We start from the raw sequence: 21,947 nt of genomic DNA, 5'->3' as shown, positions 1-21,947 counted from the left end.
CTCAGATGCAAGTTTTGCAGATTGTAAAGACTCGCTCACGACAAACGGACATGTAGTTACGCTGTACGGAGATGCAATAGCCTGGAGAACCCACAAGCAAAGCTACGTAGCTTTGTCAACTTGTCAAGCTGAATACGTAGCAATGTGTGATGCTTGTAGGGAATCAATTAGCATAAGTTTATCTCTGAAAGTGATTCCAAACATGACATACTTTCCAATCATCTTATGGTGTGATAATAAAGCAGCAGTCGCTTGCACAAAGATGGATGGAAGTAATAAGTTGAGACACATGGCTGGAGTGTATGAGGACTATGTTAAGCAGTGTGTCAAGTTACATTATGTAAAAATAGAATGGATAGAATCAAAGGAGCAAAGAGCGGATATCTTTACCAAGCCTTTGCCCTCTGATAGCCATAACAAATTATCCAGATTATTGCTAGGAAATTAACAGATTTTTCATGTTACAGAATAACTAAGGGTCAGCCTGGAAACGATGTCGAGGACAATCGGGAGGGAGTGTTGGAATATGTGTACGATCTCCCCCGACACCGACGGCAGATCCCTCGCGTCGCAGCGACTCTAGAAGCGCTCGCCGCCAAAACCACGTGATACGGCGCTGAGCTCGGCGGCGCTCTCCGCTCGCCGCCTCACTCTCTACGAGATAGTCGAGCTGCACGCACGCCTTCGGCTCTTGTCCCGCTCTGTTTAAGTTTAACTTTAATAATAAAGTTACGCTACGCTCTATTACTTAATACTCTGTCTTTGCTTCTTTACTTCGTGCCACCTTATCGCGTCCGGATCCTTATATCCCGATAAGAATACCTATACACGTTTATGCATATTCTATTTATTCTTATACGTAGTTAAAATTTATAATATTGCAAATACCGCCCACCTCTGTGAATTGCGTTTGATAAATGTATTTATTAATGTTTCTAAATCCAATGTTGCAAGCAAGTCTTGATGAATATTAATTCTAGCGAGATCGTTTAATCTGTCTTGGAGCATTGTTGATCTTAAATAAGTTTTCAAACGCTTTAATGAAGAAAAAGATCTTTCATTTGAGCATGATGATCCTGGAATGGTAACCAACAATTTGACTAATTTTGAGTATTCGCAAACAATATCTCTAAGAGCTTCACTGTCTCTCAAATATGCTATGACATCTTTCAATGATTTAATTTTGATATTGTGCCTTTTTGCTGTATCTATAAAAAGATCCCTTTGCTGAAGTAACTTTTCTCCGTTAATTTCATTAACAGCGGCACCTTTAATCGAAATATTATAAAAAGATGTTATATCTTTGACATTGACATTATTCTCATTAATTATAAAATTTTCAAAATTGTTCAAAATTTTAATTGTGTCCGTATTGAACCTCTCAGATAATGCCATTAAGGTTTTATCAACAATTTCATAGAATTGTTTTCGATAGTACTGCTCTGGAGTTTCAAATAAATGAACACTGGCTTGGTTACTGTCTAGTCGCTTAGAAATTTTTCTAGTTCGAGGTATAGTGGGTTCATCCAAATTTAAAGTCTGAGCATCTTTTGTGCATGTCTTCCAAATTGAATCAAATTTCGAGTTTCTCATTTCCTTGATATTTTCCGTTACGATCTGAACTTTGCGATGTGACATATTTACGCACAAATCAGATTTTTGAAGTTCCATGTTCAAAGTTTCAATTTGCGTAAAAATTTCAATAATTGTTGTTAAAATAAAATAAAATCCAAACGAATACATATTTTGCAAAAAACCTTTTGCCTTTGATGAATTACTAGGATCGGAATTACGATCTGTACTCAGGTTGTTGAAAAACTCAATGGCAGCTTTATAATTTTCAACAGTATGTATCGTTTTTAGTGACTTGATTCGCATGACCCATCTGAAAAATATTGCACAAAATTAATGGCCTGTAGTAAGTATATTTATTCAATTCGACAATTCGACGTTATTCGCAGTATATAAATAAATTTTATAATTTTTAATATTTAGGTAATTATAAAATAAAATATTTTGATCGTGCATGACCGATACATGAGTACATTTTGTGCACTGTTTATAATATGGGAAAATCAAACTTCACTTACAGAGTATCAGAAAATACAAATAAAATAATTACCTTGTTGGACAGTACGGAGATAGCGCAGTGGTACGCTCTTGAGATTGCGATTCTTGCAAGATTTTGTAATCATGCAGACGTTTTGGAGAATCACGTATACAATTGATGATTTTTTTAATCATGCCAATGAAGTTTCTTACGAACTGGATGTCTTCGTGTGCGTCTTGAACAACTAAATTTAATGAGTGAGCTGAGCAATGTACAAATAGTGCACGGGGTTCGAGTTCACGAATTCTAGTTTGAAGACCGGTAATTTTTCCAGATACGTTGCTCGCTCCATCATAGCACTGACCTCGTAGATCATTTATGCTTAACGTTATTTTAGCAAGATATTCGGTCACAATCTTTAGAAGCGTCTCGGATTTTGTGTTTCCTGTATTGCAAAATTCCATGAAATGTTCTTTTACCACGAAGTTGTGGGAAACTGTTCTAAGACAAATTGAAACTTGTTCGAGTCTTGAAACGTCGGATGTTTCATCGATCATGATGGAGTAGTATTTATTGCATTTTATTTCATTCACTATTATATTTAATAGATTTTCTGAATAGAGAGCAATTATCTCATCTATTATAGAATGATGGACCCACTTATGCCCAGTACGTTGTAACCAAGATTTCAATTCAGGCACATCTTCGGCTCTCAAATGCAAAAATTGTAGTAAATTTGATCGATCCTCATCGTGTCCTCTTAGAGCAAGACCTTGTTTTGCTAATACTAGAACAGTGGTGAAAATTTTCGTTAGAGCTGTACGAGATTCTATCATTTCTTTTTTTTTGCCAAGCTCAAATGATCTATTATACTGCGCTTATTATTCTTAGCAAGTGTCACTTCGATAGAATGAAGGTGTAATTCACTTTTTTCGTGATTTTTAAATCTTGATACAGCACTTTTCCAACAGCTAACCTTCTTCTACGAATGCCATTTTTGAAATCCTAATATTTTTATTGTCTAAAATCAATAACTTGTTAGTTACAGCTTCCGTGCAAATTGAGCAGACGACTTTATTTGATGCATTTATTGTTATCCACGTGTACGTTTTTCTCCAATTTTCAATTACTTTAGGCTTAGGCAATGCTTGATTTTCTTCTGAAAAAATTAAAATTTAATAAACACAAATACTTATGGAATAAGTTCGTTATTATACAGAATGCGGTTGCAGCACTACCAAAAGTAAGATTTTGTGCGCGGTCAAACTCAGTCATACATAATCGTACTGCACGCATCGTCATATAAATCCAAGTACTTACGAGAAGAAACATTTTCTTGCGAGGATTCAAAATCATTTTCTTTGTCCAAAGAATCGCTAGGTTTTTGTTTTCCATCATAGTTGCTTGCTTGATTGTTTTCTAGCCTTTTCGAAATTGCACTTATAGTAATTGAATCAGATGCTGCATTTGATTCTCTTCGCTCTTTGGTTTCAGGTGGATCAGAAGGCTGATTTACTCTCACTAAAAACTTCCTCATGCTTAATACTCAATTAACTCCTGAAATGCCTGCTACACTCAGCTTCGCGAGATCAATGTCATGTGAATCGTCTCGACTTCGAAATCACACTAACTGGCGCTTCGATGGATTACATCTCCCACTAATATTATTTGAAAAATCTAGACTCATACAGCAGCGCAGCTAGAACTAAACCTTGCGATCAGCCCAAACCTCGGCCTAAACGATGCATTTGACCAATAAGAGTGACTTAGTGAAGCGCAGTCCGCGCGGACGGTGCAGTCGACCAATGAGCGCGACTCGGCGACGCGCGTTCGGCTCGCGTGGGTCGCGTGGCCGAATTTTCCGCGAAGGTGCCGCTTCTTCGAATCGCAGCCTGCCTCGCTTGCCTAAACTTCGAGATGAGCCCCCCCACACGATGCACTCGGTCAACAGGAATGACTTAGTGAAGCGCGATCCGCGCAAACAGTGCAGTCGACCAATGAGCACGACGCCGCGAGGCGCGTTCGACTCGCGCGGGCCACGCGGCCGAATTTTCCGCGAAGATACCGCTTCTTTGAATCCCAGCCTGCCTCGCTTTCTCGCACTTTTTTTTTAAAATAAATGACTGTCAATTTTTTATATTTATTGATTTTGCTTGCTCTCAGTATTCTCTAAAACTATTTCCCATATTTTAATTTTGATGCGTGGATTTCGAGGTGTGGAATTCCACATCTTCCCAAGCTGAAGGTGTGTAGTACTCCACACCATCCACAGTGGAAACGCCGCCCCTGGTGGGGATGTTTACGCGTTTATTTTAGAAATACATGTTTTGTAAAGTTATTACAAACAAAAAAATAATATAACAGAACCGGCTCTACCACCGAAGCAACACTTGAACATTTTTTTTTTGTTTTCGAAAGTTTTAATTATAATTTAATATAAATTTGACATTAAAAATGTCTCTAATCAATTTAAAATTCAAATTTGGCGCCACATTATAACAATTAAAAAAAACACTAACTCGCTTATAGCAATAAATAAAGGAAATTTATAATAGATCATACAATCAAGTACGGACCCTCCCCTATCTCATTTTGTAAAATTTAATAGTTTTATTCTAATAACATAATGAGAAAATTCGATTACTCTAATTTTGTTCACAAAACTAAATATATTTTACATAATATGTACAATCACATTATATCAATTATGCTTAAAAAATTTGTCAATTTACGGGTCCAATAACTATATTTTTATTCTAATTAAAAATATTCATAAAATATATTTATAGCACAGTGTGGCTAAAATTACGCTGTTAAGTCACGAATAGGCTAGACTTGCGGATGTAACGGACGGAGAGGAGACGAGTCGGAAAGCGAAAAAGAGTATAGACGCGGGCTTGAACCGCGGACCCCGAGATTAACAAGCGGGAGCTCTAACCACTGAGCTAACGTCTACGATGCAAGCGCATGCTATGCATCGTAGTACGGCTCTGCGGACTCTTATCGCTGACTCGTCTCGCAGCTCGCGTTGCAGACGTGTGCGTCTGTGACACGGATTTTAGCAGTCTGTGCTATAAAATTTTATACGATACTCTTGACTTAAATGGTTCAATTTTACACGGCGCTTAGCGCCCTCGCTACGCTCGGGTGCTAACTGCGCCGTATAAAAAAGAACCGTTTATGTCACACGTATCGTAATGTACTGTTCATTTTTAGACGTAATTTAGGATACTTCTAATAAGTTCGCCCAAAAATAAATGTAACTTTCGACAAGAGTAAAATGTTAGGTAAATTTGATTTATTCTGCATTATTGTGCATGCCAAGAATGTTATGTATCATAATAGTATATATTTCAATAGCAAAAAATTTACAGATGTAAAAAAATAAGACAAATCAAAAAGAATGAAATGTAGTAGTATAAAAAAATAATATATGTTTAACAGTTTTAAAATAATATTACAATATTATGAAAACTTATAAATCTATAGTTAAAATTTATGTTTCAACTATAAAAATAAATGGTTTGATTTTTAAACAAAATTTTATTTTATGATATTAATTTTTTATATTATACATCAATATTTACCAACAGTTTTTAATAATTTTAAATAATATTTATAAATAAATATTACAACTAGCAGTTTTATAGTTTTAAAAATTATAACTTTTATTTGTATACTTGAAACATATATTTTAACCATAGATTTAGAAATCTTCATAATTAGGCTATGTGCAGGGAACATTTTTTGACAAAATGGGTTATCCGATAAATGAGCCATGAAACAGTAAAATTGTACTTTTACCAAAATAAAATATTTCTTATTCTATATACAATTAAAAATATGTTTATAATTATAAATTACAATTCTGATTTATAAAAATTGATATTAATTTATAATTAATTTATAATTATAAATTACAATTCTGATTTATAAAAATTGATATAATTTAAAATAGTTGTTATAAAATAATTGTTATAAATTATAAAATAGTTAATTATCAGTATAGTTCCCCCTTAATTATAATACAACTTTAGGTTTGTGTTATATTATGTTTAAAAATATATTGTTATAAACTTGCCTTTCTTTGATTAATCTCATATCTATTTTAAACGGTTATTTTATATTGGTAATACTACCAAGCACAGTATAAAAATTGTACTAGCTCAACCTTTTAAGTTTTTTGTAGTTATAATTATAATATAATTTTTTTTTAATTTTCCTTAGAACTATAAACATTTATACCTAACATCAACCGAGTGACGTTAGAAGCGAGGTGACCCTGCTAGTAAATATTATGTCCTTTGCAATTAAAATTACATGTAATATAATAATAATATAGTATACGCAGTCCATTCTATAGACTTGGCTGAACGATACCAGTATACGTAAACTGGCCTCACTGTAACTTCTTTTGCATCTAAAAAGTGTAAAAGAAAATTAATATAAAAATTGGTATTATAACATCAAGATTTCATACTTCAATATTTCATAGTATGTTACCTTATATACCGTGATGTTGCCTCCTTCTTGACGATGTTTTACAAAATATCGCAGAAACGACATGTTGACAATGATATTGCTGTTGATCGAACTGTCAACTTCTCAACAGTTGTATCATGGTTCAAAAATTTTAAATTGATAGCACAGTATCTATTCCTCAATGTCCTATAAATTAATTTAAACCTGGCACCTGTGTGAAAATGATGGAAAAGATATGAAAGATATTGTTGTGACAGTAGTCGATATTTTTTGTTTAAAATTAAGTTTTCCAATAAATTTCTGTAGAACGGCACCTCGTGTAAAATGATATATGTTTCGCGATGTGCGCGAAGCGCTGTAAATCGAAACTTGCGTAAAATATATCTGGCAAAAGCCTGTTTTACACAAGAAATAGGAATGAACAAAAAGTTATGAATATTTTAAGCTAAAATTTATACTACTTATATACCGCATATGTAGGCCAAACAAAAAGGAATGCGTGTGTACGTATAAATGAACGCAAAAAATCGAAAAATACTGTAATCTCCGATCTCGTAAACTATCTGAATCACACTTTCAATTTTGAAAACTACCACATTAAAGACAGAGAGATCAATTTAAATAAAAGACTAGTTTCCGAAATGCTACATATATACCTACAAGAAATCGGTATTAATAAGAAGGAAGACACGCAAAATTTAAATACAGTATACACACCTTATACACCAGCTGAAAACAAAACAAACATAAGCCAGGTTCTGACGTCGATAGTGGAAGAAATTGTCAATACGGCCACTCTCTTCTCTTCTCTTCTGTTACGCGCTATATAAACACGACGAAAATCTCGACTCGCGCGTATTAGAATCGAACCGCTGAGAGAAAAACACTGTTCACCTACGTTCCCCACGCCGCACGGCGGGGAAGCGCCTTCTCGACAAAACTTTGTACCGATCTTCTCCATAATTGTGAGTTCTATTCTTCATACTGTACATATAGTGTTATACAACAAGTATTTAATACAATTTTTTCACATCAGTCTCCTGATGAGGGCGACATTGACCGTCGAAACTTTGCGAAGAAAAGAGAAAATGTCTTAAAGTTCTTTCTCTCCTTTCTCACCACACAATCTGCCTCGGGAAGACCGATAGAGACAAACCAATATTCTTGATCACCACCGAGGGACAACATCAGATAGAGAAAAACCATTTTCTCTAAAAATATTTTTAATTATAGAAAATTTAAAAAAACGCTAAAATCATCGGTTTCTTCCGTTTTTTGAGTAAACAAATGAATGGATTTCAATTTAGTTTATCTCATTTTGTAAGTATTTTTAATATTTATAAAAAAGTAACATCCTTTTTTTCAATAGCATCAATGGTTCAAAATTTATGCTCAACAAACAGTTTTATGCACTTTTTTGATTATTTAAATAATGTTCCACAGCCAAAAATTACGCGCAAACTATTGTCCTAATATTTTGAAATCCTTCCGAACAACTTCCAATAATCTTTTACCTTTATTTATTTAGTGCCTGGAAAAAGTCTAATCTGACTAAAATATAAGGGAGTACCAAAACTTCACTCAAAGATCGCAGTCATGCGCACACGTCTCTGTGAATTTTAAGGGTTGCACCAAAAAACTTAGCCAACGCTTCCGATTACCGCTGTGCGTACACCAGGAAATCAAAATCGCCACTGTACTAAACATCCGGACCGACAAAGCCGTGTGCACACAACTTTGCCGCGACCGAATGTTTTCATAGTTACACGAACCGCAGTGACTAACACCGCACCGTAACGTTGTGATCGCGCCGCTCTACCGTACCATTGTATCACGACTTGTGAAGGCAAAATCTTTCTAATACCTTCGTGATTCGATTTCTGTTGGAGGTGGGCTCTAACAGCAACAACCCATAGTTCTAAATACTTATTATAATATATCATTATGTTTGGTAATTACAACACACAGAGTAATGAATCACCTTTTCCCCTTCCGAATCCTAGTTCCTGGCTGAAAACCCGGCAACAGGGGAAACACGAATGTTACACTATATATTTAACCAACTGTTTATCAAGTTCTAGTGCTTCTGCAAAAATATATCGTTCTCTGAAATATATGCAAGCTGGATTGCCTGTATTGGCTGTCTCTTAACCTTGAGAAGTTAATTTCCTCTAATATGTAATTTGTCAAACAATTTTTCTTTGAAAACATCTTTCATAACACGTGCATCAAAAACGCACTTTTCGCCTACAAAAAAGTGAAGCGGAAGAAGAGTTTTTTAAGCCTGAAACGAAAGACCTTATTAGTGTTTTTGTGTGTATATATACTCACTTTCGCCCCTAAGGAAAAAACACTATCGCCCTAGATATTTGCATTTTCGTGTGTGACGCATCTCGTATATGTATGTATATACCGTCGGTCCGTGTGACGTTGAACACGATTCAGCTTTACAACAAAATTCTACTATGAGATACTGGACGTCCCTGTTTTTTAGGCAGGCTAAAAAGAGCGGTATCGATGCACTGATTATAAAAAAGCACAGTACACAACAAGTGCACAACATATTCATCAAAAAAAAATTAGTAGTGTATATCACAACTAGGGGCGAAAGTGGTCTTTTTAAAGCGAGGATGATGATTGAGCATTCATGTGCGTCGCATGCGCCTGCGGGTCTAAGAAAGACAATTCGCCCCTTGTTGCGTACCGTGCTTTTTATAATCAATGCATCGATAACGCTCTTTTTAGCCTGCCTGAAAAAGCAGAGTCGTCTAGTAAGTATATCATAGTAGAATTTCGTTGTAAATCTGAATTGTGTTCGATGTTGCACGGACCGACCCGACCGATGGTATATACATACATGTATAAGTGTGTGTCACACACACATACATACACACACACGCGCGCATAAAAATACAAATATCTAATATAGTAATACATCGAAAACTGAAAAAACTAATTGCTATTAGAATTTTAAATGATTTCGTCGTATAGACGCGTTGGCAATCAAACTGGGCGCTTTAGTTTCAATTTAATATAATTTGGAGTATTGGCATGCAAGCTCAGCCCAGAGGGCGTCTTGGTGTCCAGCCCTAAATCCGTGTTTAATGTATATCTATATAGATGCTCACAGACACGCTCTTGCATGTGTGAGTTATGTCACGTGATTTGTACAAGCACTGCGCATGCATGAGCGTATATATAAATTGTTGATGTAAAAGCATTCAGCCTCTAGTTTATGTATGGGTTGCGTATATGAATGTATACACGCCTATGTACATTCGTAGGCACACCGAAAGTAAGTTTTGTTTGTATGAGAGAGAAAGAGAATGAGAGGGGTCATCTCTTCGCTGCTCTATGTAAGAGTTAGTCGCCTTCGAGCTACTCGTGTAGACGCTTGACGAAAGCACATGTCTCGTGCGTGTTATAATGAAATAAATATTATAAAATTGAGTGATTATCTTTTTATTAAAAAAGGGGATCTGCCCTAAAAGTGCTCCTTTACCAACAAATGGTTATGGGCCCAGAGCACGTAGAAGTCAAGAAGTAAAGTTGACAAATCAGAAGAAAAAAAATACTTTGCTCTGTGTGATAAATTAAAAACTAATTAGCCTTGAAAGGATACCATAATGGAAGAACGTTCGTCACAAATTATAAACTTCCCAAAGTTAAATTCGAATAATTATAATAGTTGGAAGCTGGATATGAAAGTTGCATTGATTGATCGAGGATCATGGGAATTCATTACAAATGAAGTAGAAGAACCAGCAGAAGGTACACCACGTATACAAAAAGTTGATTTCCAGAGGAGAAAGGAACGAGCATTCACAACTATATACCTAGGAATTGAGAGACAATTCCAGACGCTGATCGCAAACACGCTAGATGGTAAGGAAGCATGGCAGATTTTAAAAGATAACTTTGAGCTGCAATCACGAGCACGACTCGCAGGCCTTGTCGATGAATTTTATGACATGAGATTTAATTCGGATGAAGAAACAATAGGAATATATTGCAAAAAAGTAAGCGAAAAAAAATTACAAATAAAAGACGCTGGATTTGAAATTCCCGATATTCTGATGTGTTTTCAATTAATAAGAAAGTTACCAGCTGAGTATGATAATCTCGTACAATCATTATATAGATTGGATGATAATAAATTTAAATTTGTTGATTTGGAAAAACAGTTAATTACCGAAGAAGGTAGAATCAAGCAAAAGAAAAAAGATGATGGACTAGATAGCGTAATAAATGCATACCAAACGGGTAAAAATATAATAATAATAAAAATATAAAATATAATAAACAAGATAACAGAAACTTTAACATGCAAAATAATGCTCAACAGTCTAAAGATAATAAAGTGAATGTAATATGTAGATATTGCAAAAAGCCCGGTCATATAAAAAAAGACTGCTATACTTTAAAACGTAAAAATGAGTATTCCACAAGAGAAAATTCGCAAAGTAATACAAAAGCTTTTTATATAGAAAATGAATCTGATTTTTTCGAGTATGACAATCATGAAGCACAAGTCACGAATGCAACAGAGAACGAGTTTGATGAATGGTTAATAGATAGCGCATCAACATCACATTTTTGCAAAGAAAAAGAATGGTTTAAAAACTTTAAAGAATTACCACCTACAGATATTTTAATAGGAGACAAGAATGCGAAATCACAAGTAATCGGTAAAGGTGATGTTGTATTTTACGTAAAAGATAATGAGAAATTTGTCGAAATAAAATTGAAAGATGTACTATATGCTCCTAATATGAGAAGAAACTTAATAAGTGGAGCATGCATGGACATTGCAGGTTTTCACATAGATTGGAATAATAATAAAATGATAGTTTATACCGAAAAAAGAGAATATTACTTTACTGTATACAGGAAAGGAAAACTTTATGTATTAAATGGATATCACGAGAAAAGAATGAACGAGGTATATAGCACTCAAACATATTCAAAAGCAAGTATCGACATTGAAAAAGCACATAGAAGACTGTGTCACGTAAACGTAAATAGTATCGGTCAAATGAAGAGCAAAGAAATGGTACGAGGCATCGAGAGAATAAACGGAACAATGGATACGTGTGATGTGTGCCAGGTTAGTAAATCTACTCGCTCGTCTTTCAAGCAAACGTTTAGAATCATGTCTAAAAATATATTAGAAAGAATTTATATGGACGTGTGGGGACCATCTCCGGTCACGTCAGTTGGCGGAAGCCGATATTTTTTGTCAATCATAGATGATTATTCGCGAAAAGTTTTCGTATACACGATGCAAAGAAAATCAGAAGTTTTTAAATATTTTAAAGAATTTATGAGTGAAATCGAAAGACAACAAGACAACAAGATAAAAATCGTTCGTACAGATAATGGCTTAGAGTTTTGTAATAAAGAATTCAATGACTTTTTAATTAAAAAAGGAGTAAGGGTAGAAAGAACTTCGACATACACACCTGAACAAAATGGCGTCGCCGAACGCTTCAATCGCACAGCAATGGAAGGTGTTAGAGCAATGTTAGAAGATAGTGGATTGCAGCCGAAATTTTGGGCTGAAGCATTGCATACTTTTGCACATGTCAAAAATAAGTGCCCGCATAAGCTATTGAAAGACTGTACGCCAGACGAGAAATGGTCGGGATACAAACCGTCAATACAACACCTAAGAATCTTCGGGTCGCTCGCATATGTTTACATTCCAAGTTCAAAAAGAAATAAATTACAGGCTAAAGCAGATTTGGGTATACTCGTCGGATACGCAATAAAAACAAAGGGTTATAGAGTATGGCTACCAAAGTCAAGAAAGATTATAGAAACAATACATGTAAAAATTGAGGAGAGTAAAAATGGAGTAAAAACACTATTTGGAGAAGAGATGTTAAATAAACAATCTAATGTTATGATTAATCTCGATAATGATGATATATTTCTAAACGATCAAGTTACTATAGGTACGAAAAATGAAGAAAATGTAACAAATCAAGACATGCAAAATGAAGTTTTAAGAGATATCGATATGTCAGGATGGAAAAGAACTGAAAACGCAAGAAAAATAGGAAATAGAATTGATGTATATTATTACCCTCCAAATGATAATACTAGATTACGATCAATTAATGATGTTCGAAAGTATTGTGAATTAAATAAACTTGAAATTAACCCGGATTATTTTTGTTTTGAGGCAACAAGATCGAGTAACGATAAAGGAGATAATATAAACAAAAACGAAAATGTATTAAACGAGAATGAAGACGGTGAAAATAGTTATATTTTGGGTCTGATGGATGAAATTCAATTAGATGAAGTTTATTCTGTCGAGGCCCCGAAAAACTTCGAAGAAAGTCAGCTATCGCCGGAAAAAGAAAAGTGGAATGAAGCCATGTGTGAAGAGATAGAAACTATGAAGTCTAGACAAGTATGGACTCTTGTGGATTTACCGCCAAATCACAAGGTAATTGGTAATAGGTGGGTATTCACGTTAAAAAAGGACGATCAAAATAATATTAAAAAATATAAAGCAAGGTTAGTAGCTAAAGGCTACAGTCAGATAAACGGAATTGACTATACGGAAATATTTTCACCTGTTGTAAATTTCTCATTGATTAGATTTTTCTTTATAGTGTTTGTATCAAAGTTATCATGGCGGCATGTACAATTAGATGTAAAATCAGCGTACTTGTATGGAAACCTAAAAGAACGAAATTATATGCGACAACCTAAAGGTTTTGAAGTAGCAGGAAAAGAAAATAAAGTTTGTTTATTAAATAAAGCAATTTATGGCTTACATCAAAGCGGAAGAGAGTGGAATCAAGAATTCGATAATATCTTAAAATCATTGGGTTTTAATAAATTACAGTGGTGTAATTGCGTATATAATTTAGAAAATAAAGCATTTCTTTTACTGTATGTTGATGATATTATTATATTTGTTAAAAATGATGAATTAAAATGTAAAATAGTTACAAAAATAAAATCGAAAATCAACGTTACAGAGTTAGGTGAACTTAAATATGTATTGGGCGTAAATTTTGAAAAAATTAAAGATAAATATTATTTGCACCAAAATACGTATATTAAAAAACTGATGAACAAATTAATAGAATTACCGAGAAACCATGTTAAACTACCGTTAAAAATTGGTATCATCCCACCGAGAGAAGAAAAAGAAATAATTGAAAATGATTTAATGATAAAATTTCCTTATAGAACACTAATAGGATGTCTATCATTTTTAGCGGATAGAAGTAGGCCCGACATATGTTTTTCAGTTAATTTGATGTCACAGTTCTGTACTGCGTACAATTATCAACATTGGAAAATTGTAGTAGATATCGTAAATTACGTTTTTAACACTGAAAATTATAAGATAAATTTATCAGACATCAAAGATACAGGTTTAATTTCTTTTTCGGATGCGAATTGGGGAAGTAACCTTATGCAAAGACATTCAACGAGTGGATATATATTATTTTTCGATAATATTCCTTTCATGTGGAAATCTATCAAACAAAAATGTATTGCATTAAGCTCAATGGAATCCGAATTTATAGCGTTGGTAGAAAGTGTGAAAGAACTAGTTTGGTTTTCAAATATACTTAAAGGTTTAAATATTTATAATGAGTATACTAAAAAACCTACTCAATATTGTGATAATCAGTCTGCAATATATTTTAGTAAAAATAATATCGAAAACATAAAGACGAAACACATTGACATAAAGCTTCAATTTATTAGAGATTGGGTAAATAAAGAAAAATTTTATTTAAAATATATACAAAGTAAGTCTAATATGGCTGATTTTTTGACTAAGCCTTTATTGCAAACTGATTATGAAACCTTTTTGCAAAAACATATTTTCTATTAGATTAATCAACGGCTGATTGAGGGGGCGTATGTTGATGTAAAAGCATTCAGCCTCTAGTTTATGTATGGGTTGCGTATATGAATGTATACACGCCTATGTACATTCGTAGGCACACCGAAAGTAAGTTTTGTTTGTATGAGAGAGAAAGAGAATGAGAGGGGTCATCTCTTCGCTGCTCTATGTAAGAGTTAGTCGCCTTCGAGCTACTCGTGTAGACGCTTGACGAAAGCACATGTCTCGTGCGTGTTATAATGAAATAAATATTATAAAATTGAGTGATTATCTTTTTATTAAAAAAGGGGATCTGCCCTAAAAGTGCTCCTTTACCAACATAAATATACATGTAACACAGGATTAGGACTGGAATCCAAGACGCCCTCTGGGCTGAGCTTGCATGTCAACATTCCTAATACATAAACATATAAAATTTCTAGTCATTGTTAATTAAAGTTTTAATTCCATCATTTTTAAAACAGAATAACATACAAAGTGGAATACTAACTCAACGCCGTAATCTTGTCTGTTTTTATTATTTAATGCATTTTACAGAAAATGTATTCAAATAAATTTAAAGTATCATTAATGTACTGTATTTTAATCAATATTTGATTTAAACTTAGTTGGAAAAAACTACGTGCCAATGAATTGGCAACGGTTTTTTAATACACTGTGCGTTTTGTCGCATTTTTCGCCTTCTGTATCGAAATAGTATATTTCGATACGAGTGCGCAAAAGTTGATTCTACACGAGTAGGAGGTCTCGCTTCGCTCGGGCGACAATCACACGAGTGATCACACGAAATATACTATTTTGATAAGAAATAGTTCGGAGCGTGCGTAAAAGTGCATCTTATGCGCATTTCCTTGTTGCCCCATTTTATTCAAGAGGGTTTATCAAAAAATAATGTTCAATACAAGTGCGAAAAAGTTGATTATACGCATTTCTATCGAAATATACAATTTAACATGCAGTTAAATTATAACAAAATCTACGTTATATTGTATTATAAGAACATTAAAATTTCGATGTGAATCAGGCTGATGACGATTCAAAACCGTGAAGATGTTTCAAATTTATTAGTTTTAATTCAACGCGTAAAATATTTAGTTGTATTATAATTTCAATATTTACAAAATAAAAATTAATTTTTATTTGTAAAATAATGTTGACTTATATGCAATCGACGTATCGATTTATTTTTCAATTAACACAATTATTTAAAAATACATTTATAAAGTTAAGTAGATGCCAAATTGTTTCTCTTAGGTTTGATTACTTAACAATTCAAAGTTTTTTAATTACAAGTCCGAAATGCATGAATTTAAGTTTCGGTTCGAGTATAGATTCTACGAACCGTCAAGAAAACATCGATGTGTTGTCAGGCCTCAGCTATGTATACACTAAATGTTGCGACAAGGTTACCTTACTTCAGTCTCCAATCAGCCGTACTACAAAATTTTAGCGAATCTACAACTGACAAACTTTCTATCCATTGTTCTCAATTAGCATTACGGGATGATGGCAAAACTTATCAAAATCAGTACAAAAAACAAGGTATGGATTATATAAACTTCCTTTTCTTCTCAATTTATTACTCGGTATGATAATTTATATAAAATTGAGTTCTTTCTCCATAACGCACTCGTACACTCGCAGACGCACGTGGAAACATAAACTAGCAATCTCATTCAAACAGCCTATGGTTGTCAAATCTGAATACTCATGCATTTACTGTTCTTTATTACTATTATTTATTTTTAATCTGATTTACAAAATACTTATTATTAACGATTGATTCCTTCGGATTGAAACTAAAAATTATAGACACACACACACACACACACACACACACACACACACACATTTTATTGATACATGGCTTTTAATTGATAAATATAAAGAACATTAAGTAGATTTTCTGTATTAGACTCATATCAGTATCGCATTATATGACATAAAAAACAAACCATGATTAAGCAGACCTCTCAGTCTGCCTAATTACACATTCGTATAGATAAGAGTGATTTCAACCGCTTATACATCGATATCATCGCTAACATTTGTATTGATTAAGAAAGTTATATATGATTTTTCTATCAACATTTTACACACCGTTACTTCCATTTTCAATTAGCTCAGTTGAAACAAATTCAACGTTATTAAATGAATACAATTTTTTCAATTCTATTCAAATGGGTTTGTATAGAATAGTAATTGATAGTAACCAAGTACACTTTTATTGTTCTACCGGAGTTACTTAAAAAATTTGTACTAACTTGTAGTAAATTTTATCATGTAAACTTCGTTTAAAAAATTGGTGGTAAGTAAGATTTCCAGTAGTCAAAGTAATTATTTTTGCCGCAAAAAAATGTGTTAGTCTGTACACTAATTTATTAACTTATTTAATTGGTTATGATTTTGCTATTTAATTTATTTGTTAAGTATCTATCCCACAATATGAAATATTTTAGAAATATTTCTTGAAGAACGAAATGTCTACCAAAAAAAAATTGGAAAAATAATGTATTTCTGATAATCTCTAAAAAAACCTTCAACCAAAGTAAAAAGGTCATTACAGATTAAAAAACAACTCAGATCTATCAAAAAAGATGATTCTGATTGGTTGCTAAGAAAATGTAATTGGTCGGTATGGTTTGTTAGATTGAGGAACGCGCAAATTTTGATTGCAATAAATAATTTACTTTTTTATTATACTATGCTGTGTCAAGAATGTGGGTTAAGAATTAGATTAGCAGTTATTAAATAGATATAATATTATTGACTTTTTAATTTAACTCTAGTGGAAATAAAAAATGTAATAAAGTGTAATAAAATATAAGAAAATGTAACAAATCGTACCATTTTGTACGTTTTTGATGGATTTCGGACCTTTTTTACGTTTTATTACAGTTTGCTACATTTTATTTCATTTTGTTACGTTTTATTACAATTTATTACAAATCCATTGAACCAGGATTTCATGGGGGTCTCTTCTTTGAAACGACAAATGCAACAATGCGTAAAAAAGTATAACAAAATGTAAAAAATTGTCTGTAAGCGTAATATGATATAAGAAAATGGCGACTTTTTTTTTCTTACTTCTGCTTACATCCTTTTACTTTATCTTACAATTTCTTATGCATTGTTACATTTTATTATAAAATTAATAATTAGAAAAATATATTGACTATATTAGGCGGTAAAATAACATATGTAATAAAGTAGTGAAGAAGTGGTTTGAATATCCACCTCTAGACAAGATCAAATTCGTAACAGTTTGTCTCCATCATAATGGCGCCTATAAAGCCAGCTGTGCTCTTCACAACGTACGACTCATGAAGAAATACATGCGAGAGCAATGTAAGCAATTGGAGAGACAAGGTTCATCCATGGAGTGGGAGTGAAAAAATATTTATGGAGAGGTTAAGTTACATGATTGAACCTCACAAGAAAAATCTTCTGATTGGAAACAGTATTCACAAAAGTTTTCCACAAATACTTATTCTATGCCTGAAAAAGAGGGTTATAAGAGATTTAAGTAGCTAGCTAAATTGATTGAATATTAGTCATCCCTCCCGTAACGGGTAAGTCGGTAAGACGCTCGGCCGGTGACCGCAAGGTTCCCGGTTCAAATCCCCTGCATAGCCAACGATATCTTTTTTTTTCATATAGAAGATACAAATCGGTAAAGAAGCAAGCCGTCGGAATCAACAGCAGAAGGTAACATCGGGCCGTTGACGTCACCGCCAGCACCGAGACGCTGCATCGATCGGGGATCTCGCGATCGACAACGCCAGCGTTGATGATGATATCGACCGCTCTCTCACCGCTCTCTTACCGCTTGCGCCAGAACTGACACGCTATAAACCATTACACCCCATCCCCCTCCCCAGGTGGGCCAGAACTGACATAGTTTATCTACTTACCCGATAGATGTGTGTCTTGATAAGTATTTTCAAAATTTTCAAAATTTTTGAAATTTTCGAAATTTAAAAAATTTTTGAAATTTTCGAAATATACAAAATTTTTTAAATGTTTGAGATTTGTGAAATTTTTAATATACTATTGTTTTACTTTGAAAAGTCCTCGAATTTCCCATTTCTTTCATATGCATTATAAGTGGCCTATACGTGCACTTATCATAAGAAGTACGGTGTGCAACAAGGGGGAGTGGCTTTTTCAGACTCGGGTGATGTTTTGAGCACTAGTGTCCGTCTCGGGCGTATACGGCGCCCTCGACTCTCACTCGTGCTCAAAACATCACCCTCGCTAGAAAAAGCCAATTTTCTCCCCTAGTTGCACAATATACTATTTTTCAATAAATCATAAGTTCTTACATAAGAATTTATACAAGATTTCGTGTAAGAACTTGTAAAAGTGATACATAATATTTCATTTAAGATCATGTACGCGACTTTGCATAAGATCTCAAATGATTATTTGATAATAGTATATTGTGTACCAAGGGCGTAAAGTGGGCTTTTTTATACCAAATGTAGAGTTTGCAGTACGAGTCGGAGACGAGCTAGCACAAGTCGAAGACGAGTGCGTTATTGAGACGACGATGAGTACTGCAACCACACAAGATCAAAAAGCCCACTCAACCCTTGGTGCACACCATATTTTTTGTAACGCATGTATTGATTTCTGCGTTTTCTACCTATACTAGAGTTTGAACAGCGCGCTTCGCGCACCCTAACTTAAAAGACGTTTACACTTCCTGACTTAGACTTATGCACACTACATGAGCCAATCACAAAATGTCTATTTTGGCTTCACAACATCTGGTCATGACTTTTTTATATAGGGATGCAGCACTAATCAGGTCACCTCTTTCAAACTGTTTTTCAAAGTTTCATGTATACATTATTTTTAAAAGATACGAATTAAAAATAATTAGATTTATCGCAAAGTAAGGTAAATATGAGAAAAATTAATCTTCAGATACTTTGCAAAAAGCGGGCAAAAAAAGTTTTTTGCCTGCTTTTTTCAGCCGGTAACAAAAGGTCACTTTAAGCCCGCTTTTTGGATCTAACAAACGCAGAAATCGTGCATGTGTTACAAAAAGATAATTTCTCTTATTATGAACGTAAAATTTTATATGCGATCTTATGTGAGAGCTTACGTAGGTTCATGGTTGAAAATCAATGATAAGATCTTGTGTACGATCTTGGACAAGATTTTATATCATATCTTGAATAAGATTTTAGGGTCTCATCTCAGATCTTGCAAAAAAATTTCAATACGGATAATACCGATCACGTTACTACGAATTAAGTTAATTATAGCGGCGAGAAATGGATGTTAAGTTGTACAAGTGTATGTTGAAGATTTTCTACCACAATGCCGCTAGGTGGACAGTAACCATTTTTCTACTGTCTAGTGATTCTTCTCAGTGAATTCCATAAATATATCCTCTTTTCGGTTTACCATGTAGCGTCTAAGATAGAATCTCTCGTCATCTTACTGATGAGCCTAGCGAGAGATTCGGGACGAAACGCACTTTTATTTCAATTCGATTGTTTTTTCCAACATTTGAATTGTTGTAAAAAATTGTTGTAATCTTTTCTTTCTTTTTTCACTGATTGTTCGTTGAGACCAATAAATTCATTTTTAAAGCTAATAACTTCTTATAGATTTAAAAAAATATTTACACACAGTAATTTAGATTTACAGGCGTTTATAATTCATATGATTAGTTAGTACTAGTTTTTTAAAGAACTAATAACTGCTAAGAAATATTATAAATTATACTTAGCTTTGTTTTCTTATATCGTGAAAAATATTCTTTAATCACCTGTTTTTATTGTCTTTTAAAAACACACAAAGATACGAATAAAAGCTACCAAACCCTGGTAAAACCTAATATCTGTTATTAGCTTTTTACTTTGAGATTATTCAACACATTGAGAAAAATAATAAAACCTAATAAATGCTTATAAACACCAATAAAATTAAAGAATAAATAATTACATTATTTAATATAAACAAAGAATAAATAATTATACAGTCATTGCAAAGCGTGAATAATTATCCACTAACGCAACTATAAACCTGCAGCCTTTCGGACGAGTAGCTGGCGTTATAGGTCCCATTGTGTCAGCACTGACTCTTCCCAATGGTTTCTTTGCCATCTCCTTGTTATTTTCTAATTTCAGCCTATTCATTTTCGCTACTTTACATATTTCGCAATCTCTCAAGAACACACCGTGGTCATTCTCCAAAAATTCCTTAATATTCGGATACAAATTTTTCAGGATCTTTACTTTATTCCGAGACGTGTGTCCTAACCTAATGTGCCACAAGTTCATAGTATTTATCACACTTGTCGACTTACTGCCATTAGGTTAACTTGTCGAGTTTATAATTACGTTTTCATCGTAAAACGTTACCCTTTTCTTAACAGTTTTTTTTATTGCTTTTATGTGAGACTAGAGCATTTGTGTGTATCGCTTGGCTCTCATTTTTTTTCAACTACAAGTCAATTATCCAAAACGGATTTTCATACTTTCCTCCTAAGATCTTTTCTTTCGTATTTGGTTTGTAAACAATTATTGTTTTATTGTCCGGATACACACATAGACCTTGATCTATGAAACGTTTAAGTGATAAGTGATTTTTACTTAAATTCTCCGCGTATATTACTTTATCTAGCTTTATTACTTTACCATTTGATAATTCAAACTTGACTCTACCTTGATTAGTTAATTTTATGATTGATTTATTTATCTTTATTGGCACAACTTATTACATAGTTAGCCTTTTCGTGCAGTTGCGTTAAAATGAGTTTAGAGTTTGTCATGTGTTCTGCCGCGCCTGAATCTACGATAAACTTGTGTGTCGCTTTATCTTACTCATTTAGACTCACATACATGCTTACTGGATTGGTGATTACAGTACCTTTGCTGGCGTTGGCGATCGAAAGGCTAGTCGTCTAACTGGCGAGTTTAACGCGACGTACTGAAACGACTTGCTCTCGTCCTTCCTGATTTGACCAATCCTCTGTTTTCATTTAGGTTGTTCTCTTGTGCGAGAACTCATACCCTTTCATCGGTTTAGTGTAGTCAGATGATATGTGGTCGAAGTTGTGCGGCCTGTTCTTGCTTTTGGAGCGTCTCTCCAAATAACGCAGACTTCTTTGGAACTTTCTGGCGTGCATTGTCAATCTAAAAAGGTTAAGTATTTTAGTTGGTTATATGAATAATTCTTCACTCGTACCTTGAATTTCCAAACTTGAGAAAAGCTTGCTGTTCTGCTTTGTAAAACGGGCTTTTCTTCTCAACTTCTATCAGCTTGGTGATTCCTTCATGGTTCTCGTATTTTCTGACTAGACTTTCGAATCTTAGGCAGAACTCAAACGTTGATTCTTTATCTTTATAATACCTTACATTGAATAGTTGTTTCCCAGCTACAGGAAAATTAACTTTAAGTTCGTTCATTTTCATTTCCTTCATCTTTGTACTAGAGCTTGAGCGTGTTTTTCAAGAACATAAAATAATTTTTGCGGCTTTAGATTTTAATTTCGTATAGTTCATATTTGCGTAT

At 33.7% G+C, this 21,947-nt stretch overlaps 2 protein-coding genes across 15 annotated transcripts in view; one reads left to right on the top strand and one right to left on the bottom strand.

The window, feature by feature from the left end:
- LOC100114161 (methylmalonate-semialdehyde dehydrogenase [acylating], mitochondrial) overlaps positions 1–21,947 on the top strand; it is a 242,410-nt gene that overhangs the window by 75,996 nt on the left and 144,467 nt on the right. The window contains exons 1-2 of one of the 14 annotated variants that reach the window (XR_004345295.1): positions 9,742–12,415; positions 13,331–15,956. The exons of 2 other annotated variants lie outside the window; for them this stretch is intronic. Coding sequence is in view for 5 of the 12 variants with exons in the window: in XM_031929955.1 (XP_031785815.1) it covers positions 15,773–15,956 (184 nt within the window). In the remaining 7 variants the exon portion in view is untranslated. 14 annotated transcript variants of the gene reach the window in all.
- Positions 745–3,587, bottom strand: LOC100679595 (zinc finger MYM-type protein 1-like). Its single transcript, XM_008205848.2, has 5 exons — positions 3,371–3,587; positions 3,027–3,209; positions 2,123–2,837; positions 889–1,885; positions 745–822 (listed from the first exon to the last, which is right to left on the bottom strand). The coding sequence occupies exons 1-5, from the start codon at positions 3,585–3,587 to the stop codon at positions 745–747; spliced, it is 2,190 nt and encodes a 729-aa protein (XP_008204070.2).

Source organism: Nasonia vitripennis, assembly GCF_009193385.2.
Source record: "Nasonia vitripennis strain AsymCx chromosome 4 unlocalized genomic scaffold, Nvit_psr_1.1 chr4_random0007, whole genome shotgun sequence".
NCBI lineage: Eukaryota > Metazoa > Arthropoda > Insecta > Hymenoptera > Pteromalidae > Nasonia > Nasonia vitripennis.
The sequence above is the reverse complement of the archived record's forward strand: the minus strand, read 5'-3'. Positions and strand labels throughout refer to the sequence as shown.

Bases quoted from the DNA above. Each gene is read 5' to 3' on its own strand.
- LOC100679595 (XM_008205848.2), bottom strand. From the start codon at position 3,587: ATGAGGAAGTTTTTAGTGAGAGTAAATCAGCCTTCTGATCCACCTGAA. The intron at 3,210-3,370 runs GTAAGTACTTGG...TAATTTTTTCAG, and splicing joins GCAAGAAAATGTTTCTTCTC to AAGAAAATCAAGCATTGCCT. The intron at 1,886-2,122 runs GTAATTATTTTA...AATATTTTTCAG, and splicing joins TCTCCGTACTGTCCAACAAG to ATGGGTCATGCGAATCAAGT.